This window comes from Carassius auratus, chromosome 8, assembly GCF_003368295.1.
Source record: "Carassius auratus strain Wakin chromosome 8, ASM336829v1, whole genome shotgun sequence".
Classification (NCBI taxonomy): Eukaryota; Metazoa; Chordata; class Actinopteri; order Cypriniformes; family Cyprinidae; genus Carassius; species Carassius auratus.
Window position 1 is genome coordinate 14,631,552 of NC_039250.1, and position 25,434 is coordinate 14,656,985.

Here is a 25,434-nt window from a genome sequence, read left to right on the forward strand (position 1 = left end):
ATACCAATATTTGTGGGAGAAAAAATACAAAAATAATAAATAAAAAAAACCAGAGCACAGCTAATAACATTCCTTAATGAAATTTATTAGGTATGTTTTCCAAAGAGACAAGGATTTATTATGCATCTGACACAATGCAACGTTTCAAAGCTTAACTTGAGATTTGCACATTTTTAACACATTCACCTCAGTGAAAAGTGAAACTAAAAATAGGGCAGTTTGCTAGGAGACTACATTCTCTTTAATCATGAATACACTGAATGTTTTAACACAAAGGTAAGATAATCACAAGACACTGATCACTTCAAACTGCAGTTTTTCTACATAGCACAGCACAGATTCTTTGAAGTGTACAAATGTAGGTTAAAAAGCACTATAAATGTTAAGGATTGAAACGGAAGATGAATATGAGCAATCTACTTCTTCCTTCCTCCTCTTTCCTTAAGGGCCAGATGGATGACGGATCCATTGTTCATGTTGTAATAGGCCAGAGAGTTGGAATCTTTGATGAAAATTCCCTGGAGAATCAAACACAACATGAGATCTTAGTTTTCAAAGCAAGTATTTTATATTTCATAATGCCATAACTAAGATGCATCTTTTAAGCATTGACGGTTTAAATTACCTCATACTGCAGCTTCTGTTTTCCAGCCGGCATACCAGTGGCTTCATGGATCTTAACCTTAATGACAGACACCTGAGGCACAAGATGGTATTTGATTAGCTCACATTTTCATTAATTCTATACAGATGTTGTATAATTCTTTAGATTAGTAGTTAAAGTATGTACAAATGGTGCAGACAGATCCTGGATAGGCGAAGTGTTTACCTGGTCTGTGAGAGGCAGGGTGAAGTTCAGCACTTGGCCACTCAGTTTCCATTCCGTCTTGTCCTGCATGTTGGGCACCTGGACCTTGACTGCAACAGGCCCCTAAAAGATAGCAAAGGTCAAAAGAGTTGAATCATATGATTCATGTAATAACAGTAAAACAAATACTGATTGCTAAGTGCAGGAGAAACACTTTGTTGCAACTCCTTTGTACCTTGTTCCTGCGCAGAAACTCCTCTTCTGGAATCAGGTTGTCCTCGGTCTTCATCTTCTTGCTGGAGGGCTCGTCCTCGTGAGGAGGAGGAGGATGGGCAGGAGGCATGGGGGCGGAAACAGTGCTGGGAGGTTGAGGCACAGGGGGAGCGGGTACAAATGCTGAAAAACAAAAATGAGTTAATTAAAACAATTATTTATAAAATTAATCAATATTATTAAATTAATTCAAATGTGATTTATTTATTATTAAAATCCTTATGACAAAAAGGTTAATTAAATACAACAATTTTCCATAGAATATAAATCATTTAAACTATTCATACCATTATCAGAATTTTCATAAACAACATATAAAAGTCTGTTGATTAAACATTTATTGAAATGTTTATTAATATATCTATTATTCTGAAGACTCACCAGCAGGAACCACCATGGGTGGAGGTCTGGGTGCCATAATATGAGGCGTAGAGGGCGGCATGGGCACCACATTGATGCGGGGGGCATGCAGCATGGGTGGCATGGGGGCCAGAACTTGCCCAGGGGCCAGGCGCACCACAGGGGCCACTGGAGGTCTGGGTATGATAGGAACAGCAGGGAGCAATGTGGTCCGCACTGGAGGTGCCATCTGGAATATACGAGAGAACCTTTTGGTTAGAACTAGCACTTTCATTTTTGTGTTTGTCTCAGTCAAGCTGATCTTCCAAAACCCCTGATTAAAGAAACAGACTGAGACTCACAGAAGGTGCGGTGCTGACTGGTGGGTTGGGTTTGGGCATGCTGGGGACTACTGAGGGCAAGGGAGGCTGATGAATCTCGTTGGGCTTGCTGGGGCCGATCTTCTCCTTGGTGTCGTCCTCCTGTACCAGGCCTTTAGCTTTGTGGATGGCCTCGATCTGCTCCTGCAGGGTGATGTTAGCCTGAGCAGCCTGCTGGGTACGAGCCATACTGCCTGAGTGACCGTCCCATGTGACCTGCAGAGAAAAGAGGATGGGCTGTTAGACGAACACGACGTCCCTCTGCTAGTCCTCACTCAGGGGAACACACTGAAGACAATAAGCATAGTAATGTTTTTAGTAATGAAATTATATTTATTATTGAATATGTTTTATTCTGAGAGAATTTCAAGGTACTACACAAATGTTCATCTTAAATGATTCACCATTTTTATGTAAAATACAATGAAGTCCCACATTAAATACGTCCTATACAAAATATATTCATTTATTTTAACTTAACTTACATATTTTTCATTTTTGATTATGAATTGTAACTTTAAAAAAAAAAAAAGTTTTTTCCCTAAAGTAAAGATCACTAGACAGTAAAATGATTCGTTTGTGTGATCTGGTTTAGGTTTTAATGGGTGTTTCTTTAACTATGGACACTTTTTTTTAGTCATGCAGACTTTTAAAAAGACTCTAAAAACCCATTTTCACTATAGTTTTAAAATTCATTTGTCTACTTATAATTTTGAACAGTGGATATATATTCTTTTCTTTGTGTTTCTTACCTTCTCCTCTGGTTTCTGAATCTCTTCCTCTCCGATCTTCTTACCGATGGCCGTTTCTTCCACACCGAAGATATCGGTACGTCTCTCGGCCAGCTGCTTCAGGCTGCTCTCAATGTCCAGGCCAGGAGCGTACACCTCCTCCTCGATCTGTCGCTCTCGGATGCTGCGGTCACGCTGCTCCAGCCAGCGGGGGTCCAGCAGGCCGATGCGCATGTGCTCCTGCATCTTACTGGCTTGGATCTTCTCTCCAGTGATGGGAGAGATAAGGTACTCATCAGGGACGGTCACAGGAGGCAGGGGCTTAGACGCTGGAAGATGAGATAGAAAGTGAGTGAAAGCAATGAAATATGTGCTGTTCTAGTATGTTAAAAGTGTGTTTTTAGAAATGCACTTACCCTTGGGGTCATAGTCTTTGCGGATTATAACCTGGTCCGGGGTGGGGGGCAGAGGTGGTGGCAGGGGGTTATCAGGGGGGAGAGGAGCCTTCATGCCATCATCCTCATCATCAGAGCCCTATTGAGAGAGGAAGAACAGATACTAGTCAGTCAGAGTGATGATTTACCCATTTCTACAAACTGCTCATCTATTTTCTTAAGTGAACATGGAACTTGTTAAAGCTTGACTGAATCGTCCGTGTCTCTTTGGTATGAACACCCTAATTGTCTCACCTCGTCCATGTCCTGCAGCTGTGTGTCCTGGTCCATCTGAGCAGCGTGTCCATCCACCCTGCGCTCTCTCTCATCCTCTTCATCTTCACTCTCTACCTCCATCTCCACCTCCTCACTCTCTCCAAACTTCTCATAGCGCTCCTGGATCAGGATACGAGCACCCAGCTCCTCAGGAGTTGTGGGAGGAGGGAAATTACCTGTAAATTGAATAATAGTTATATAAATTAGTGGTTTTTATGAATATTAATAATCTGACTTTAACAGGGATTAATATGGACAAATATTAATACTACTATTTTTATTGGTATAGTACAAAAAAATTCTCCATGGAATGGAATTGACTTTGGGATTTAGGAAGCTTTCTTCTGATGAAATGGTATGTTTGTGACAAACATTCTGAAACATCTAGAATGACATAAACGGTGTTAATTACACATGCTCACCTTGCTCATTTGGTTGGAAGTCCACAGTCTCCACCACCACAAAGTCATGCCAGTCAATCTGAGCATAAGCCACTCTCTCCTTCTCTCGCTCCTCCTCTTCCTTCTTCCTCTCTCGCTCCTGGAACTTGGCCCACTCCACACGATACCTCACCTAAAATATTTGGGAATGAAGTGATGTATTTGCTTATAATATGGCATGTAATCTATCTAAAAATGTCAGTTCTACTCTTTGACTCATTGTAAATTCCCTGTTGGTTTTAAAACACCTGAATCAACATAATACACCACCGTCATATTAGGCATATCCTATGTAGACATCCACTATGTGTGATCTGGCTGTTGTAGTTACCTGGTCCAAGACCTCACGTGGGTTCTCTGCTTCCCTCTTCAGTTTCAGCAGAAGACCTTTTGGAGGGATTAAAACCTGCAAGAAGCCAATCATTTCAGTGAATTTAATGTCACACTTGAATAACCTGTCCATGTAATTATGTTTCCCATAATACCCAGCTCTCTTTATCAACCTAAAACTGAATTGTCCCGAGTATTGATGCCGTACCTTTGTGTATTGTTCCACCAGTTTTGTAAAGTAGTTGAACAAGCTGTGCTGTGGTCGTAGAAAGTCAAACTGGAAGTTCCTCTGCTCCTTCTGCATCAGCTGTGTGAGAAACTGGCGGCCATTTCGGGCGACAAACTGCGCGGTCAGCTTCACCACATCCAGGTCAAAGGCTGAGATGGAGGGAGGGTCAGCAATAAACTCAAACTCTGGTGGAGGCTCCTTGGGCACCACTGTCTCATGGATCACCTGTGCTTGAACCTAAATTACCACACATGTGTAAGTACTGGGTAATAGGTTTAGATCTGAATAACCTTTAAATCAGACTGCTAGATTTATTTCTGGAATGTTATTGGTGTATTGTAAATCCCTGACAGGTTCCTTACCTTCTGAGGAAGCTGCTGTGATGCTGCTTGTTGCTGTTGCATGACTTTCGGCACAGCTGCAGATGGTTCCTGAGCTTTGCCCTCCTTGAACTCATTGACTTTGTGGCGGTAGTATGCATGGTAAGGGTCGTTGGGGTTGAGGAAGTTGAATTTGGGGTTGTTGATCTCATTCTGTCGAATTCTGGCCTCAAACTCGGGTCCATTCCTATAAACAAACAAAAAAGTGGTTAATTATGAGTTTAACAAAATACAATAAAGAAATTGTGCACTAAATTATAATGTCAAACCTGGCCACGAAGCTGGCAGTCTTGTCAACAATATTTCGGACTTCAGGAGGTGGGTAGATGATTCCCACAATGGGTTTTGTGGCTGGAGTCTCTTCCTTCTGGTCCTCAGGCTGTGGATTAAAACATTGCATAACTTAATTAATCTTGTGCTTCACAAAAATTACCAGGCAAATTTCAGATGCTGGCATTCGTTTTAGTGCATTTCCTACTACATCTTAATTTGACCAAGAACAGTCAGTATATACATAATAATGCAATATTATGTAAGAATTATGCAATAAATAATATTTGGCATTAATTTATTTACTTAATAAATGCAATAATAGCTGGGCTATGGAAAAGGAACGAAATAGAAAAAAATGATTAATTAAAGTTCTGACTAGAGTCAAGCTGTGGAAGGGGAGGTCGATTAATTTCCCTAACGTTACTCAAACCACGATCTACAAATATGCAATGCTATGTTCCAATAACATGTTCGTTTGTCCGTGGAAGATAAATGTGTTAGTGGGTGTTCAATACTGTCTCTTAAAGAAGAGATATGAACAAACGATCGCCTCATACCTTGTTATTCAGCTCCGGCTGCGTGATCTGCACAGGCCCAGGCGGCATGACTGCGACACGACGCTCTTCTCAGACCGAAACAAATACGCTAAGAAAAACAAAGAATTTTCGTCAGTTTACATTGTAAGTTTTGGACAAAAGACAACGTTAAGCCTTGATAATTACTGAAATAATATAATTCTATGCACACTTTCATAAAACTTCACCAACCTTTCGTAACGCCAAGCCGCCAACCGCCACACAAGAAAAGACGATAGACAAAATCACTTCCGGTAGCAAGGCCAATAGGGGTTGTGGGAAATGTAGTTGAAGAGAAACGATACTGCCTACAAGCAACTATGGAAACGTAAAGTAAATAGAGCTAATGCACATGTTCCTGCTCCGGGAACACAAAAGATTGAAGAACAGAAGTAGTTTTGGTCAGTTGAACGATGACTCATCTGTTGGGTCGCCAGGACTGTATCGACAGTCTTCGCAGAGATCTTATTGATTTACAGGGAGCGGTTCTGGATGTGTTTTCTAAGACTGGACCAGTCCGTTTCCCATCATGGAAGTTTCCCGATAAACTATCATGTAATCTGGACTTGGTCAGCCTTTTAGAAGAGTATGATTATGTGGACGGAGATGAAGAGTTCAGTCAGCACTCGCATATAGTCCTGCAAGAGCTGCTGATTGACAGGTAACGTTAACGTTAGTTCATTTGTGTTATAGTTAGTTTCCTGAAACACTGAAAATGTGTGTTTATATATATATATATATATATATATATATATATATATATATATATATATATATATATATATTTTTTTTTATTTTTTTATGTTTATTTATTTATGTTTATTTATTGTATTGGTTTATGTCAATCGCACTTTAATATTTGAACTAACATCATTGTCACTGTGTGTGTATGTGTGTTTGTATTTTATATATATATATATATATATTTATATATTTATATATATATATATATATATATATATATATATATATATATATATATATATATATTATGTCGTGTGTTTGTTTAAATGTGAATTAACTTATAATGCATAATTGAATTGAATGCATTATATAATGTAACATAAACAGTTAAGTGTATAGTTTTATTTTCCCCAAATCATGATGTTCATTTTTGTGTTTGTCAAAGATTAATGCTTCTTCTTCAGAGTTTTAACGTTCATGCTGAGCTGCTGCTTGAAAAGCAGAGAGTTTTGTCATCTGATCAACATGAAGCCTCTGTTTCCATCGGTCCCGTGGTCAAATGCTACTGGAGGAACCTGCTTCAGCTCAGCTGGCAACAAGCAAAAGAGGTAAGAAGGGTGATAAAGACAAATCACTAAACACTTGGTCAACGCCTATCAAAAATTATCCTTGCTAAAGGGTGTCTTCTTGCAGAGTACCAGTAGTGGACAGCAACCTCCATCTCAACAAAGTCCATCCATTACCAGAACAGCAGCAAACACTACTACCAGTAATACACACAAGACACAGAGCACCTCCATGACCAGTGTCCAGAAAACCATCACAGATACCCCAGTTTCAACTCCTCAGCATGAGAGAGCATCCACTGCAGGCTCATGTGTGTCCATTCACACCGTAGGCTGTCAGACAGTCGAGTCGTCCCTGGTGCCCTGCGAGGCCTGTGCTTGTGTTCAGGCGGTTCTGAAAGAGAACAGTGGTGCTTTAGTGTCACTGTGCCAGTCTCTGGGTTTGCCTTGCTCCATGCAGGGCTTCCTGGAAGCTGTGGAGGAAACTCAGCAGCTGGGCCGCTTGTCTGCATGTGACATTGCTCAATGGGCAAGTGAGCAGCGTAGGGATATGAGCCGTGTGGGGAAACATGTCCTGGAGGTGAGGTGCCTGTTCACACTTTAGTCAATTTATTTTGATTAGTTCAATCATTTGATTTTCATGAAATGTTCTTGTTTTCCACTGGAGGTGAGAGAAACAGTTGAGCCTCTGAAGAAGAAGCTGAAAGAGACAGAGATGGAGCGAGAGAAGCTGAGAAAACAGCTATCAGATGTGGTCAAAACAGAGAAGGAGGAGAGGAAGAAGATGGAGGAGGAGCGGGAGCGCAGAATGCAGGAAGTGAAATCCAGGGCAGAGGAAGCAGTAAGGAGGTTAAAGCAGGAGGAGGAGGAGTTAAAGAGAGGTGGGAGTTTTCTTAAACTCATATGTGAAAATTCTTATATTACAGTTAAACAATATAAAGTACAAATCATATTCATTCACAGGCATAACATTGTTGGAGCAACGAAATTCTGAACTCATGGCTGAACTGAATTTGCAAACAGAAGCAAAACAGAGTCTTGGTAAGCAGGACATCATCAAATACTGGCCACTTGAGTGAACTGGAATAAAACGATTTAAAAGCTTTGATTTTTGCAGTAATATAAAATACATTAATGTTCATAAAAAAATATCAATGCAATAACCTACCTTTCTCATAGCAATTATTAAAGATATAACATGAATTAGATGTCAGTGTCAATGATCCTAAAATATGACCACTTTATAAGTCATTTAATTTTGTTATATAAAGAGCTATTTATACTGTGTTAATGCAAAGACAAAAGTCCTTGTTTTCTACCCATAGTTAAAGTAATTTAAATGCATTGCTTCTCAAGATAAATATTTCAGAGCAGGTTTATACATCTAATAGTGCTTTACAGCTTCAAGTGAGTAAGTAGAAACTCAAACACTAATATAAACTGTTATTAAACATTCAAAGTATATCAAGAGGAAGGATTGATTTTTTTTTCACAATACAATAGACCGTTTTGATCATTTGATAGGCTTCTGCAAAACTGTGACTGATCTCTTCATTTCTTTAGAAAGCAGAACAAAACAGTACATTCTTTAAATGTGCGTAAAAAATATTCATTAAACGTATTTAATATCTTAGGTTGCACAGTCCTAATAAATACTTTTCTAGAATATTTTGGGGGGGTTTTCTCTCTCAAATTTTCAGAGGGCACTCCTCTATGATCCTCTGGGGGTCTCTCAACCCCAGTTTGGAAACGCCTGAATTAAAGAATGTAGTAAAGGCCTACAGGAATGGTTTTGGGATAACAAGAAATGTGTTTTTTTGTTGTTCTTGTGTAGAATATGAGAGGGCTACACTACAAGAGGAGGTTCATCGTCTACATTCACTGGAGACCATGTTAAGAGAGGTAGAGGAGAGCAGACAAAACCTGGAGAAGGAGCTCAGAAGTACACAGACACTGCTGGACAAGGAGAGTGCCAAGAACCACAGTGTTCAACACCAAAATGAGGTGTGTTTATTTCTATAACATGATGCATTTCCAAGTAAAACAGAATATTCAATGATCATTTTTATTTGACTGAAATATGGTCATTTTGTGCGCAGGCGCTTCAAGTGAAACAGGCAGCTCTGCGTAAGCATCTGGATGTACTGGTTCAGCAGACTGAAGATCTACATGGCAGTCTGGAAGAATGTGAGGATGAAAAAGCTGATCTTGCTAACAAACTAACACAGATCATACAAGAAAAAGATGCACTTCAGGAGCAGTTCACACAGCAACAGGTAACATTGAAAATAACGCCTTTCAAAAATATTTAGTATGACCGAATCAGCCTGACTACATGTGGTCACACCACTAAAAGTAATCCTTAGAGTTTCTTTCCCTGCAGTCCCACTGTAGTTCACTGAGTACTGAGAAACAGCAGCAGCAGACACAGATCACAGAACTGGAGGAGAGTGTGTCTCGTCTGAAAGAGATGCTAGAAGAAGCCTCCCAGAGAGAGAGGATACTGGTGGCCTTTCCTGAGCTCAGTCCACAAGCAGCCCCTCAGAGTATGATAAACACACACATACAAAATCATATACAGTAAAACAGTTTACATACACCTTGCAGAATATTATTATTATTTTTTTTTTTTTTACCAAAATAAGAGGGATCATAAAATAGAAAATATTATTGTTTATTTAGTTTTGACCTGTAAAAGATATTTCACATAAATGATGTTTACATGTATGTAGTCCAAAGGGAAAATAATAGTTGAATGTATAAAAGTTCAAAAGTTTACATCCCCTTAATTCTTAATACTGTGTTGTTATCTGAATGATCCACAGCATTTTTTTCATTGTTTTTTTTTTTTTTTTTTTTTTTCTTGCTTAGTGATAGTTGTTCAGGAGTCTCTTGTTTGTCCTGAACAGTCAAACTGCCTGCTGTTCTTCAGAAAAAAAATCTTTCAAATCCCACAAATTTTTTGGTTTTCCTGCATTTTTTGTGTATTTGAACCCTTTCCACCAATGACTGTATGATTTTGAGATCCATCTTTTCTCACTGAGGACAACTGAAGAACTCATATGCAACTATTACAGGTGTTTCACTGATGCTCCCTCCAAAAGGGAAAACGATGCATTAAAGGGGGGGGGGGGCGGGGTTGAGGGGGGGGGGTGTCCTCTGCATCTGGCGTACTAATTAGTCCTGATTGCAGAGCTGATAAGCCCAGTGATCGGTGGCTCCACCCACATCAACACAAAAACACAGACAAGAGAGAGAGACAGCAAATTCATGAACTGTGACAGTACCCCTCCCCCTAAGAGTGCCTCCTGGCGCTCCCAGCCGAGCCTACCTGATGATTGTTATCATCAATAAGGGAGTGATCCAAAATGTCCCTAGCAGGAACCCAACTTCTCTCCTCCGGACCATAACCTTCCCAGTCCATCAGGTACTGGAATCCGCATCCCCTCCGTCTCGAGTCCAGAATACGATTGACCGGATACGTAGGTTCCCCGTCTACGAGTTGCGGCGGTGGGGGAACCGGGACCGGCGGATTAAGGTGAGAACGAAACACAGGTTGTAATTTGGAGACATGAAAGGCGGAGTGAATTCTCCTGTACGCCGGAGGAAGTTTGAGGTGGACTGTCACCGGACTAATGATCTTGGTGACAGTAAACAGGCCAATGAATTTGGGAGCTAATTTATTAGACATGGAGCAGAGCGGAATATTCCTGGTGGAAAGCCACACTTTTTGACCCACGACGTATAAGGGAGGCTTTGACCGGTGGCGATCAACCTTAGCCTTAGTTTGCGCCCCCACCTGGAGCAGAATCTCATGGGCTCTGGTCCATGTGCGGTGACGCCTCTGGACGAAAGGTGAGCAGAGGGAACCGCGACTTCGGAATCCAGACTCGGAAAAATGGGTGGCTGGTACCCTAGACTACACTAGAATGGAGAGAGGCCTGTGGATGACACTGGTAACGAGTTATGTGTGTACTCAACCATAGAAAGTTGTTGGCTCCAGGATGAAGGATTCTTGGACACCAAACATCGCAACACTCTCTTGGTTGGCTCGCTCTGTTTGAGCATTGCTCTGGGGATGGTAACCCAAAGACAGACTGACTGTAGCTCCTAACAATTTACAGAACTCTTTCCAAAATTTGGACACAAATTGGGACCCCCTGTCAGAGATCACATCCATTGGGAGGCCATGTAAATGAAAGATGTGGTCTACAACAGTCATCGCAGTCTCCTTGGCTAAAGGTAATTTGGGTTAGGGATTAAAATGTGCTTCCTTCGAGAACCGGTCCACAGCGGTTAAAACAACCGTCATGCCATTAGAGGGTGGGAGGGCGGTGACAAAATCTAACGCAATGTGGGACCAGGGTCTCGAAGGGACAGATAGTGGATGAAGTAACCCATCAGGAGGTCGGTTAGACATCTTACCAGTGGCACAAACTGAGCAAGCCAAAACAAAACTGCCTATGTCGTGAGCCATTAATGGCCACCAGAATCGTTGCTTAACTAACCAGCTATTCCGATTTACAACCAATGTTGGAGCAATCACCCCATCAAATGACCTTGGACCATAACTCTTCCGGTACAAATAATCGACTCGGTGGGCAACCAGGTGGAGGTGTTACCCCTTCCAAGGCCGTCTTAACCTTCGATTCGACCTCCCATGTGAGTGTGGAGATAACTATCTTCTCTGGCAAAATGCACTCGGGAGTGACCAGGCGTTCGGATGGATCAAAAATGCAAGATAAAGCATCGGGTTTGATGTTCTTGGACCCAGTGCGGTACGAGAGAGAAAAGTCCAAACATCCGAACAAAAGTGCCCACTGAGTCTTTTAGTAGATCTAATATATTCAAGTTTCTTATGATTGGTCCAAACGATAAAAGGTACCCCTGGCGCTTATAACCAATGACGCCACTCCTCCAACGCTAACTTGACGGCCAACAACTCTCTGTTACCAATGTCATAATTACGTTCGGCAGGAGATAACCGGTGGGACAAAAATGCGCAAGGGTGCATCTTGTCGTCTGAGGACGAACGTTGAGATAGAACTGCACTTACCCCCACCTCTGATGCATCGACCTCCACCACGAACTGACATTAGGGATCAGGGGCGACTAAGACGGGAGCCGAAATGAAGCGGCTTTTGAGGTTGACTAATACATTCTCAGCTGTATCGGACCACCTAAACGTCGTTCTTGAGGAGGTCAAAGCCTCCAGAGAATCTGGACTTGGACAATCTACCACTGCCTTAACCTTGCCAGGGTCCATACGCACTCCCTCAGAAGAGACGATGTAACCTAGGAAAGGAACAGACTGTGCATGAAAAGCGCATTTGTCCGCCTTGACAAAAAGGCCATTCTCTAGCAACCTCTGAAGGTTGTAATAAAAGATAATGAATTTCAAACCTTAACTAAACACATTTTAATTCAAAGATCAACCGTCTGTCATTACTCCTCAGTCTGCCACAAGAAACAGCAACATTAAAATCATAAACTCAAATGTCATTGTAAAAAAAACAAAAAACCAATGACTGTTGTAACAGTGCGTAAATCAGACCTTTCTGTAACGCTAACGTTAATAAGCTTAAACAAAAATAAAGAAATAATTGTGTTGCGGAGTATTTTTTGTACACCGTGCCGCGAACTGTCAATCATTCCTGTACGCGTGCATCCCTGTCCTCCTCGCAGCTGCAGCAACTTGCGCTCTCTTCATCAAGCTTTAAAACAAAAAGGGGACAAAATATCATATTGTCTTTGTGCATAGGCTATAGATTAATTAGATAAATGAATATCTAAATTTGTGCCTAGCCGCCTACGGTATTTTTTAGAACTTAGAAAAAAGATGCTGCAGCCAATGAGCAGCCAGCGTGGGATGCAGGACGACTCAACCTCCGCAGACAGTTTTAAATGTTTATCAGACAATAAATACTCAAGATTTTGCTTTAGTATACTTTTCGAGACAATTACGGCCAGATTCGGGAGTCGGGACAACAGTTTAGATTTCGGGACTGTCCTGGATTTTTCGGGACGTCTAGTCACCCTACCTGAAAGAGCTGCATTACTTCATTAGCTTGAGTCTGACCTGCAGAGACATCATTCAGACTTGGTGAGGTGTCAGTCAGCGAATCATCTGATTCTGATCTTGTTCTTTCAGTATTCAGAGTCTGAAGCCAAGAGAACATATTAAGTGTTGTTAACTGTATATGATTTTTAACTGAACCGAGTGTGGTGTACACTCATAACGAGTTTCACACACCTCCGGCCACTTTGAGTTGTTGACACTTAACAGTGGGAAAAGCGACACATGCGCTATTAACTTGTATAACTTAAGGGTGAATGGGTAATGTAGTTTCTGCTCTCGGTGGGATGAATTAGGAAGCTTGCATTGTGAAGGGCGCTCTAAAAATCGGCAGTGCAGGTAAAAGATTAAAACCTCTATTAAAACAGATGTCCAAATGACAGACATCCCAACCTGCAAAAAGTCATTTCAGGGAGGTATGCCCGCCATGGGCAATGCTTGAGCAAGACTGTCATTATGTTTTACACCTATAAGAAAGGGGTACACTTTCGTGTACTTTTTTTTTTTTTTGGCATTCTCCTTCTGCCATGGTGCTCCTGTTTCTAGATAGACATAACTGATTAATTTTGTTCGGGAGTAGAGATAAAAGCCCGCCCACACTGACAATTGATTGGTTGATTTGCAGAAACAGGCCAATCGGGATGCTCTCTGTCTTAAATGCGCTTCATACACGCACATTAGCACACACACGCAAGGTCTCTCGCTCCCTCTCCCTCTCTGCCGTGCGCGCGCTACATGGTTTGAAACACAGTATCTGTTTCGCATGCGCGCTTTTGCTCGCTCGGTCTAGATTCCGGGATATTTTAACTAATTTGCGGGTCTCAGGGAGCCGCTTTCAATATGCGGGAGACTCCCGGAACTTCCGGGAGACTTGGGATGTCTGAAATGAGCGTACCGGTACGCTTAAAGCACGTTCTGGGCGCACGGAGAGGTGGCGGTACGCTCAAGAGCTATATTTGGTAGTGGCGGTACTGAGTACCGGTTCGTACCGGCCCACTTAAAGCACTGGATTTAAGGAAAAAATCAGAAAGCGGCACGCCTAGCATTTTCCACGCTTTTTAGACGCGATATGTGAACAGCCCCTTACAGTACGAAAACTCCCGTTTAATACAAAGAGTGGCGATGGCAGAGACAGCAAAACGTTCCAAAGTGTGGTTAAACTTCACTAGAGTTTATGCAGACAACACTCGTAATCATAAGTGCAACAAAATGTTTGCATGTAAGGGCGGAAACACAAGCAATATGTCAAAGCATCTTTCAAAAGTGCATTATGTGCAGACAGAGAATTGCAAAGTTTTCGACTGCCTAACACAATACAAAGTGCCGATAAGAATACGTTTAAAGTACCGGACCGTTAAGCAGTATCGTTAAGAGTAGTAATTCCGTTAAAACCTTAATGATACCCATCCCTACTCAACACGTCATTGACGAGTGCCTGAAAAACCGCTGGGGAGTTGGATAGCCCAAAGGGCATAACTAAGTATTCAAAATGGCCTCTGGGGGTATTAAATGCAGTTAAGGGCATTAACGGAAATGGTTTTCTTAAGTGGAATGATGGGAATTCCATGAGTGCTAGTGACTGGTCCATGAAATTACCCTCTGCTCCAGAGTCAAGAGTGCTTGACAGGTGTGGGACCTGGCCACCCACAGCAGTCTTACCGGGAGATGACTAGAGGATGAGGCCTTATCTATGGAGATCCCGCCCGACAGTAGCCCTCTATTTACTGCCGGGCTCGGTATTTTTAGTGGACAGTTGTTCAGGTAGTGTCTCGCTCCGCCACAGTAGAGGCAAAGGTTGCCCTGACAGAAGTTGGCCAGTTCACGAGCCTCCTCCCTACTTGCCACCGCCCGGTCAAACACCTGCTTCATCTCCTCAGAGAGTGTCTAGAATGAGGCACAGCATTGGTGTTGATTGTCCCACATTGCCATCCCCCACAGTGCCACTCGTCCCGTAAAAAGGGTTAAAACAAAAGACACCTTTGACTTTAACCCGCGGCGGGGGTGGGGGGGGTAGACGCAGTTCGAGCTGGCGACTGGGTGCTGGTGGAGTGGGGGGAGGGCTGCGGTAGGCAGGGCGCAGCGGGAACAGCGAGGTGTTGAATCTGTCAGGTCAGCTCGGACACCTGTGTCACCAAGGCTTGTACTGCTCTTCCTGTAAGGGCCAGATTGTCTTCCTGTCGATCCATACGGGTGCTGCTGCATGATAAAAACTCCTGGAGATCGCTGTTGCTTGCTGAATCCATTGTGGTGGTCAGATCGTTCTGTGATGAAATGATGTGATGGATTCAAATGCAAGTAAAGAGAGTTTATTAATAAATGTGGAACAGGGATGATGATGATGATGATGATGCAAACAAAGTCCAGGGAAGCCAACACTCAGTGACACAGGGTGTGGTACAGCCCAGTCTGGCGTGACGATCCCCTGAGGTGAGTGAAGACAAACGACAATCCGGAAGTAGATAGCGGTGATAATCCGAGAGACGAAGATGACGTGAAGGCAGACGTGCAGGAACAAACGAACAGCCAGCAAGGAAACTGGACAGGCAGGAACAGACAGGAACATCCAAACAATGATCTGACAAGAGACAAGGTGAAAACAGAGTGACTAAATAGTCAGCGCCGATTCTCTGCAGTTGGCGTACTAATTAGTCCTGATTGCAGAGCTGATCAGCCCAGTGATCGGTGGCTCCACCCACATCAACACAAACACAGACAAGAGAGAGAGACAGCGAATTCATGAAACATGACAATGCCAGCCTGGGGAGAGAGGTATTGTAATAATGTAAAATATGTGAAAATAATGTGTTTTTCGAAAGCATAATATGACCCCTTTAAGAATCAAGTGTATGTAAACTTTATAAATTCAGCTATTATTTTCTCTTGTAGACTATATGTAAATGTTTTTTATGTGAAATATCTTATTCAGGTCAGTACTAAATAAACAATAAAATGCATTTGGTATGATCCCTCTTATTTTGGTAAAATAATTACCATTTTGCATATTCCGCAAGGTGTATGTGATGGTGACCACTCATGCCACTTGAAAAACAGGTTCCTCTTCAGAATCAGTTCAGTGTCTTAAAACCAGTGGCTGTTCATACAATGTAAATAATGGTTTTACTGTTGTAATAGCAACAGCAGCATCTCATTTACACAGGCAAAGTGATATATGTTACTCATAAAGACTAAATACAAGAATGCTATTTGTACTAAAGGTAAAACATTTTAACTGTTGTGAACGGAGTAAGTGAAAATAGCATTTGGTTTTGTTAATATTTCGTAAGTGCATCCTTCTGTATGCACTATATATTCTGGCATTGTATGTGTTTGGAACAGCAAGAGAATGAGTAACAGCAGTATGCTAGAATGCTGTTCTGCTGAAGAAGTGGGTGGGCACTAATCTGCTTTATAGCACTGCTACTGAATCTACATTAAAAAACATACAGAAACCAGTGAGGTCCAATTCGAGAATAAATGACTCTTTTGAACTGGACAAGTGCACAAACATGCAGAGTGACCAGTGTTACCTGAAAGAAGAACTCTATGAGCCGGCTGTATAGTAAATTAAAAACATGCGCATTTCCCCTAAAATTGTTACATTTCTTGTGATTCCCGCCCTTACCGGTCATTCATAAACAGTTGTTTGTGTGTGTCACAGCTACAGGGGATGTGATTTGTGATATGGAGCAGCAGCTCAAGGCGAACTCAGTGAGGATCAGGATTCTGCAGCAGGAGAACACCACCCTGAGTAACAGTCTAACCAGACTGAAGGACAGAGAGGAGAAACTTCAGAGGTCTTCAGACTCTGGGATAGTGGAGATAGACAGGGGCAGAGAAGCTCCAGTGATGGGACCCCTGGACAACCCTAGCACCCCTTCTAGTGCCTCAACTCCCATCTCCCCTTCATCCATTCTTCATCATCAGACACTTAGCCTCTCTCTCCATCAAGATGTAGAAGAAAGATACATGAACATTCGTCAGGCTGCTCGCACCCGTTCTGCAGGCACACGTCGCAGGAGGAAGTGATGTCACTTAATGACCTTATAGGTCTGGACTCTGGAGCACTGATCAGATCTTAGATGCAAATAATACTATATAAATCAGTAGTCTGGAGTTTGAGATATTAATATAACACTTGTGATGTTCAGTTGTATGATAATATTGTATTTATGTCTTGACCATATATATACTCACTATACAAAACGAAAGTGAAAGTCCTCCTCCTTTTATGTCATATCTCATGCAGTTTGATTGGTTCCCGCGCTTTTCTCCTTTTTGAATACTTGTAATAAGCTAGACCGAATTGGGGCTGAATTTATTTTATATTTTCCATGTTTGTTTTAGATGGTGGTAGCTAGTAAAACATGTAACGTCACTTGTTTGTACTCTACGGTTTTGTCAGATGAGTATGTGGATTAAGCAATCGCCCATGCATGCGTGGGGTTTTGCGCAACTGTATTAATTTATTGTCTTTAACTTGGACTCTTCAAACTGTAAATTAAGATTTCGTCGTATGTGGTATTTGTATCGTGGTTTCTGCTTGACACGTGAGTACAATTTTTTCTACTAATAATTATGTGTGGCTGTTGCATTAGAAGATAATATAAACATATATGAAATGCAACTGATAATGCAAAAGTTACCTTTTTACTGTTATTATTACATGCGTTTATTGTTTTTATTAACATATGAAAAGGCGTTACCTGACTTTGCGTAACGTTAGATATTCGCAAAGTTAGGGACCGTGTCTAAAGTTACATGCGATATTAGTGTACACTTTTCTAACGTAAATCGCATATTAGGAGAATGACGTACATTATGCAATCTAAATAATACATCTTCTGCACTATACTAAGTATCTAATTACTTCCTTGTTTCTGTAACTGTACGTTAATCTGTAACTGAATCTTTTTGCTGCTCTACATAAAGTCTGCTGTTTAGGAACCAAACTAAATCCATGAGCTTAAAATGAAGAGAACGTCTGTAAAAAGATCTAAAAACAAACGAAAATCAGTAACAGGAAAATGTTTGTACAAAAAGTCCAAAGGTAAGTTAAATTAAGGTAATACACTGCAAATACTCACAACACAAACAAAGAAACATACTGCACTCACAACACAAACAAAGAAACATACTGCACTCACAACACAAACAAAGAAACATGTTGCAAATGCTCACAAAAATAAATAAACATGCTGCAAATACTCAAAACACTGACAAATAAAGAAACATGCTACAAATACTCACAACACAAACAAAGAAACATGCTGCAAATGCTCACAAAAATAAATAAACATGCTGCAAATACTCAAAACACAGACAAATAAAGAAACATGCTACAAATACTCACAACACAAACAAAAAAACATGCTGCAAATACTTACAATACAAAATAGCTGCAAAACCAAAAACACTTCTGAATTTGTCTGTGTTGTGAGCATTTGCAGCCAGTTTCTTTATTTCTTTGTGTTGTGTTGAATTTGCAGCATGTTTCTTTATTTGATTGTGTTGTGTTGAATTTGCAGCATGTTTTTTATTTGTTTGTGTTGTGAGCATTTCCAGTGTGTTTTTGTATTTGGTTGCGTTGCGAGTGTTTGCAGCCCTTGTACTGTCAAACTTATGAGGAGATTTTGTTAAGTTGCTGGTGCTTTTTCTATTAGCATGTGTTTTGTAAAGTTACAGCATACTGAGCACTCTCGGCCACCGCAGATCTGTAATTCTTTTGAATGAGCTGACCAACAGAAAACTGCTTGGTCTGAAAGTGACTATTTTTGAAAAATGATAGTGCGCACTGAATCTTTTTTTCTCAAACCTTTTGTGAATTCAAAACAATTTCCAATTTGTTTATTTGTGTCAAGCTGTTAAAAATGTGTTCATCCTCTCTTTTTTCCTAAATCAGAAAACATACCTCCGTGTTCAACTCCTTCGCAAAATAAAGCTGGTAAGAAAGTATGTAGAACTGTGAGTTGAATAGGTGTCATATAAGAAGATTGAGTTAATGACATTTTTTCTATAGTGGGTATTTCACCTGGATTGAAGACAATCAGTTTAACTTATCATTAAAATTATCATTAGTCAAGCATTATCATTTTGACAATATTAGTTTTTTCTTTGCACAGATAAACTGTAAATTTCCACTATATCGCTGATTGTGCTGGTTTGTGGTAAATTATTATTATTTTTTTCTAATTTCTCTCAGTAAGGGACCATGTAAGGACAATTTTAGCGCATACTCCTTCACATTTGAATGTCACTGCTTCAGCGGATCAAGGAAGTCCAGTCAGTGCTCCAATAATTAGCCAGACAAATGTGAAAGGAAACATAACTATAAATCAAAACTGTAAGTAAAGGAAGTGTCATTCCAAAGTTTTCTTGTTTCGTTTTTTAACAGCTGTGATATGAATAATGTGTAAAAAAAAAAAAAAAAAAAAAGTTTAATAATCTGTTTTCATCTAGTAAAAATAATCGAATGCCTTTTTAGTTTCAGTGGTCTTGCAGAATCCCTCTGATGGTTATCCTTTGCCTGAGGTAAGTGTGAGATGGTCTGAAAGATTTTTATTTTTAATGCTAATATATATGAAACATTGCCTCAATTAATGTCAGAGTATCTGGAACTGTTTTTGCACTGTAAGAATAACACATTTATTCTGTGTATTTCTCCATGAATTTGAAAATATTAGTGCCATAAATATAACTCCATTCATTGCTTTCTTTCTGCATTAGAATCACTCGGATGTAAGAGAGGGAACAGATGATGACTATCAAATTCTGCCTTCACACAACACTGAACAGTATGCAGCCTAACTACTAATTTTTTTTTACTGATACTGTTATTTGGCTTTTTAATGCGGATCTAGTGCCAGATGTTAGTGACTCAGAATGGAAGTTTTATATACATTCACCACCAACCTCTTAATTAGGTACAGCTTGGTAGTACAGTGAAACTTTTTTAATTTATTTATTTTGCCTTCAGAACTGCCTTTCTTTCAAAATCTATCCTTTGTGGCAAAGATTCAATAAGATGCTAAAACGATCCTCAGATATTGACATGATATCATCAAACAATTGCTGCAGATTTGTTGGCTGTACTTCCATGATGCAAATCTCCCTTCCCATAACATCCAAAAGGTGTTCTGCTGGATTGAGATCTGACTGTGGAGACCATTTGAGAATAGCTGGGCTGTCATGATTCCTCAGTTCAGTTCGAGTAGCCTTCATGATAATTAAAAAAAGCTTGCGTGCAGCATGCGTGCAGCATTCAGCACTCCACCAGTTGTTGCACTAAATATTTATTCTTATATATTTTTTTAATTATTGTGTTATTGTTTCTTAATTAAACTTTTTCAAACAAAACGTGCTTAAACTTGCTTACACTACCATCTTAAATCATATTCGTGATGAAAAACATAATTTGTCTTACATTAAAATAGACAATGAATTAGCCTATTGAAATTACGTTAGTATATGAAGTCGAAATCAATCCCAACTTTGCTTTAAAATGCATTGCAAGATCTCCTAACCGAAAATCATATATATTTGGAACGTCCCCACAAATGACACCCCCTTCCCATTAGACAGTTTTCTAAAGTGGGATGATACATTAAAGCCATTTAAAAATCATAATAATATTGTGAATTCACCAACGATATGATTCAATAAAATAAATGCATGTAATGTTGAATGTTGCGAGAAACATCATTAGTCTTTTATCGAGACAGAAATCGAGACACATCAGACTAGGTGACCTTTTCCAATATTCTATTGTCCTATTTTGGTGAGCAAGTGTGAATTGTAGCCTTAGTTGTTACCTGAGAGCATTGGGACCCAGTGTGGCCTTCTGCTGCTACAAGGTCCTCTAGCTGATATTAGATATTTGCGTTGAGCAGTTGAACAGGTGTTCCTAATAAAGTGACCAGTGAGTGTATAATTTACATATCAGGAAAAGTATTGTAATCAGATCCAGATACAAGTCCAATAGTTAGTATTTTTACATTACAGTAATAATGAGTATGGCTCTATTTTTATTTTTTAATGTATTTAATGTGAAGCCAACTTCTCCTTATAGGGTCCCTCAAAAATGTGAAAGCTCTCATCGTCGGAGACACTTGTCCTTCAAAAGTTGTTTGGAGCAACATGCGTTAACTCTTGCAGAGGTGAAAAAGGACACAAATCACTTAAGAGAGGTCAGTAAATAAAGCACCATATTTTGATTTGGTATAATCTGGTTTGTTATACACTGATCAAAAGTATGAAATATTACGATTTTTAATGCTGTTGAAAGATGATTACCAAGGCTGCATTTATTTGATGAAAAATACCATAAAACAGTACTATTGTGAAATATTATTTCAAGTTAAAATGACTGTTTATGTTTTAATATAGGTCAAATGTATTTTTCTCCTGTAAGGTAATTTAAAGCTGAATTGTCAGCATCATAACTCTAGTCTTCAGTGTCACATGATCCTTCAGAAATCATGATAATATGCTCATCTGCTGCTCCAGAAACCTTTATTTTTTATTATTATCATTAATGAAAAAAGGAGTGAATAAATCAAATAAAAAAATTCAAAGAAATAAAAAGGAAAAATTAATTTGGCAAGGATGGATTAAATTGATCAAAAGTGACAGTAAAGACAGTCATATTTTTACAAAATATTTCATATAAATGTTTTTTTTAATTGTTTTATTCATTTTCTATTTATCAAAGAATCCTGGAAAAGAGATCATAATTGCTATAAATATTAAAGAGCCACACAGATGGGAAATCAAAAATTACCTGTATTACAGTGTATGGTGTAGCTGTCCATCAGTGTAAACAATGTGCAAAGTAATTAAACCAAAGAGTACACGATTTATAAAGTTATTGTCTTCTAAAGTAAGGAGTCGACTCTGAATCGCTGAAACGAGTCGTTATAGATTTCAAATCTTTTGCCCATCTCTATGTACGTCACAAGGAACACTTTGCATAATAATCTCCGCCTACCGTCTTGGGAGAAACAAAACTTATCATAATGTCGCGCTAGCACTAACAGTTATATGTTAAAACCCTCTGGAGGCGATTAACGCAGATACGCGTTATGAGTCATTTTCCCCTGATAACCCCGAAAAAGTCGGCGCTGATCTTCATTTACAAACACGTCATTAAAATGAAGTGTAACTCCGTGAATACTCAATGAAGAGACATGAGAGAGATATCTATAGAAAGCTTGACATGTCTACTTTTAAACTAAACAAGTGCTGCCGAAAACAGATATTCTGTGATAAAGTAATCCATATGAAAACAACGCGATGTCTGTTTTTCATGTCTCCCTTCATTATATCTAATGTGACCACGCCCCCGCGCTGAACGCGCTATTCAGATTCAAACTGAAGCGCGCGGCTTGAATACACACACACAGAAGAAAAAGCAGCGAGACTGTTCAAGTTTTTTATTTGACTGTTTGCTTCGTGATGAGAGGAATAAGACATAATTCAGCCCAAAAAGATGCTAACGCATTGTTTACCGTGAACTTGTGTGCAGAACAACCAATCAAAACTATGTTAGTTGACCAATCAGAACACAGTATGCTACCGAAAGGTGGGGTTTAAGGAAACTTAATCTTTTGAACAGCTTCTCGCGAACTGTTTGGGGATCTCTGAGAATTGAGGTAATTTTAAAATGATATTTTGACAAAATGACAATGTTTTTTAACCTTGGATGGATTTAAACCTGTTGTACAGGACTTATAAACAGTGATAGGAAGCTTAGAATTTTCATCTTACTGGCTCTTTAAGCAACTCTTTTCAACAGGGAAAAAAATTATTATAATAATATTTCACAATAACGTGTAATAAATGCAGCCTTGGTGAGCATAAAAGACCAGTAATTTTAATATTTTCTTTGAAGGCTAAATAATGTCATTTCTTTCAGGTTACTGTTACCGGAAAGATTATAGACCTTCAGCCTGCAATCAGCATTCTGCAGAATGAAGAAGGGATTCAATATTCGCATTATATTCTGTATGATACCACTGCAAAAGTTCACTTGAGTTTAGCAGATAAATTTATCGTAACCATCAATCAGTGGTATATATTTAAAAGTCTTTCCATCTGTGACTTTGGCAAGGGAAATGTGCTTTGTTCAACCCAACTCACAACACTGGAGTCGTTTACACCTTTAGAAGACAATCTGAAGTCTGACAAGTCTGAAGAGACTGTGATCTCAGGGAAGGTCACGGAGGCATTATTGACCTTTGAATATATTTGTTCATGTGGTGCCACAATCTCTTTTTCAAATCCCAAATTGTTCCTTATTAAATGCAACAAGTGCAGAAAAAGCTGCAGGTGTGAAAATGTTCAAAATCGAGCCAAGGCCAGTGTAACCATCAAACAGCCCAATGGAACAGACCAGAGAGTGGTGTTAAATGACGCACTGCTGCACTCCATTTTCAGCTTTAAGAGAGAGGGATACTGTGACAGTCAGCAGCTAGAGGACCGTCTGCTGAGAGCTGAGAGAATGACTGTCGTCTGTGTGGATGATGAGCCTCAGCGCGTGCTAATAGAAGCAGTGGAAGAAGCAAAGCATGTGGCAAAAAAATCTTTTTTTTCTAGATGCTGTGCCTTTTAATGTTTCTTTCCTTAAAGGTTTAGTAATTTCCAAACCAATTAGAAATTACTTTGTCTTTCTTTGTAACACAAATTAAGGCATTTTTAATGACACCCGAGATATTTCTGTCTATCAATTTAAAGTAAAGATTTCACTCCCTTATGATGAAATTGTGCCACATTTGTGTTCATTTTGATGGTATTTTTGCCCTAAACTGGATGGTATATATGCCCTAATGGTATTTGACCTACTATTAGGGCATATATAATGGTGTGTATATATGTGTGTGTCTGTGTGTGTATATTAAATTAAATTAATGCATTTAGCAGATGCTTTTATCTAAAGCAATTTACAGTGCATTCAGGATATACATTTTTACCTATCGTGTGTTCCTAAGGAATTGAACCCCCAATCTGGTGCTTCATAGCGCAATGATCTACCAATTGACACACACACACAGTGAACAAAGATGGTATACTTTGAATATTTGTGTTTAATGGCATCTTTTTACTATTAATGTACTATTATTGAAGCCCAGTATCATCGATACAGTTCTGCTACTGATGTGTCTATTAAGCGTATTTTTCCTAAAATTTTAGCCATTAAACATTAAAGTATAATTGAAAGCCATTAATTTTACATTAAATATAGGCTTTGAAGAATATAACAACTTTTAATTTGTCAACTTTAAAACAATCTTTGCATAAACTGTAAATCATTTATGTATAAACTGAATATAAATTAATCTACATTCAATTTATATCTAGTCAATTTATGAACTTGAACTTAAACTGAACCAAGGCTGCTGAAAAAGTGGGCATGCACTAATGAAAAAAAGTGTTCTTTTTACTGGTTCACAAAAACATGTTCAACACAGAAGAGAGTATGTCCAAGACATTGTATGTATATATGAATAGAATAATGAATGAATAACTAATTATGCATTTACTGTAATAATATTTAATAAATCATCAATCCATTGACTTGACAACATGCATACAGTATATTACAACTCTATAAACATGCCTACAGTTGTTTCTCATTCATTAATGTTCAGTATCGGTTATTTTCTTTCCTGTTTATATGTTGTATGTTTAGTGCATATGCCAACTGCCAGACCACATGAACTGACAAAAATTATATGGTCTAAACTTCTCTATTATTCTTCAAACAAAAAAACTGGCCTGTCAACATCCCAGCTATCATATTATCATTGCAATTTCTTTATTTTATATATTCATAAGTTTAACCTTGACAGCTTTATTACTGACCAAGTCTTCAGTCAGCATGTTGGCATGTTGTCACGGTGAATGAAACCTTGATATCACTGGTGTTTGTCGTAATATCTACACACAGTTTTCTATTTTCTATGTTTGTTTTCCTGTAAAATAAATGTTAAATAACATATAGAAAATTTTTTACTTATGGTATATTATTTCAGCTATTTGTCAAAGAAACATTTCTTGTTTTCATTTAGTTTAGCTTAAAGTAAAATAACTAAAACTGAAATAAAAGTAAGACAAAATTATTACAACTAAAAAAAATAAAGAAAATAACATTACAATTATTAATGAAAACTATAATGGTATATACATTATACTAAAATAACACTGGTGCACACATTAATAGTGAAGGATGTTGTGGTTATATTATAGGGCTGACAAACCCAGCATGTTGAAGAGAAATTTAATCCGTGTTTTGTTCTGTGGCACTGATGGGATCCTCACGTGCAGCGAAGCATGATGGGTGTCATATTATAGAGTCTACATTACATTACATTTATTCATTTAGCTGACGCTTTTATCCAAAGCGTCTTACAATTGCTATATATGTCAGAGGTCGCATGCCTCTGGAGCAACACAGTGGATTCAAACCCGGGTCTCTCACACCAAAGGCACTTTATCCACAATTAGTGAGAGTAAATGTTAAAAGTCTTTATCTAGACCTAGTTAAGCCGAGGTCATCTGGTTCATGATGATAATTGGGAAAAATTCCCATGTGACTCCTCACAAGTTCTGCTTAATCTAATAATCCATTCCTGTCCGACAGACTCAT

The 25,434-nt window shown here is 39.2% G+C and overlaps 3 protein-coding genes across 7 annotated transcripts; 2 read left to right on the forward strand and 1 right to left on the reverse strand.

Annotated features, from left to right (window-relative positions):
• Positions 1-66: 66 nt before the first annotated feature.
• Positions 67-5,768, reverse strand: sf3a1 (splicing factor 3a, subunit 1). The gene is made up of 16 exons (XM_026269863.1): positions 5,661-5,768; positions 5,451-5,538; positions 4,890-4,999; positions 4,603-4,807; positions 4,220-4,477; positions 4,013-4,087; positions 3,664-3,814; positions 3,221-3,417; positions 2,948-3,065; positions 2,553-2,860; positions 1,783-2,016; positions 1,463-1,670; positions 1,044-1,204; positions 830-931; positions 626-697; positions 67-518 (listed from the first exon to the last, which is right to left on the reverse strand). The coding sequence occupies exons 2-16, from the start codon at positions 5,496-5,498 to the stop codon at positions 417-419; spliced, it is 2,349 nt and encodes a 782-aa protein (XP_026125648.1). The 5' UTR covers positions 5,499-5,538; positions 5,661-5,768; the 3' UTR covers positions 67-416.
• An 80-nt stretch (positions 5,769-5,848) lies between these two features.
• ccdc157 (coiled-coil domain containing 157) lies at positions 5,849-17,341 on the forward strand. 3 transcript variants are annotated; one of them, XM_026269864.1, is made up of 9 exons: positions 5,849-6,129; positions 6,598-6,760; positions 6,846-7,298; positions 7,386-7,599; positions 7,682-7,759; positions 8,553-8,722; positions 8,818-8,994; positions 9,102-9,264; positions 16,453-17,341. In XM_026269864.1, exons 1-9 carry the CDS (start codon positions 5,882-5,884, stop codon positions 16,818-16,820), a joined length of 2,034 nt encoding a protein of 677 aa, XP_026125649.1. In that variant the 5' UTR covers positions 5,849-5,881; the 3' UTR covers positions 16,821-17,341. The 3 variants fall into 3 exon arrangements, 2 of the variants coding, with proteins under 2 accessions (XP_026125649.1, XP_026125650.1); XM_026269865.1 differs by having other exon boundaries at positions 6,000-6,129; positions 6,617-6,760; XR_003292647.1 differs by lacking the exons at positions 5,849-6,129; positions 6,598-6,760; positions 6,846-7,298; ... (3 more) ...; positions 8,818-8,994; positions 9,102-9,264 and adding an exon at positions 14,917-15,563 and having other exon boundaries at positions 16,453-16,529.
• LOC113107388 (uncharacterized) lies at positions 17,221-25,119 on the forward strand. 3 transcript variants are annotated; one of them, XM_026269871.1, is made up of 8 exons: positions 17,319-17,341; positions 17,724-17,841; positions 18,694-18,735; positions 18,994-19,134; positions 19,276-19,322; positions 19,518-19,585; positions 20,860-20,977; positions 22,705-25,119. In XM_026269871.1, exons 2-8 carry the CDS (start codon positions 17,763-17,765, stop codon positions 23,398-23,400), a joined length of 1,191 nt encoding a protein of 396 aa, XP_026125656.1. In that variant the 5' UTR covers positions 17,319-17,341; positions 17,724-17,762; the 3' UTR covers positions 23,401-25,119. The 3 variants fall into 3 exon arrangements, with proteins under 3 accessions (XP_026125658.1, XP_026125656.1, XP_026125657.1); XM_026269873.1 differs by lacking the exon at positions 17,724-17,841 and having other exon boundaries at positions 17,221-17,341; XM_026269872.1 differs by lacking the exon at positions 17,319-17,341 and having other exon boundaries at positions 17,482-17,841.
• Positions 25,120-25,434: the final 315 nt, after the last annotated feature.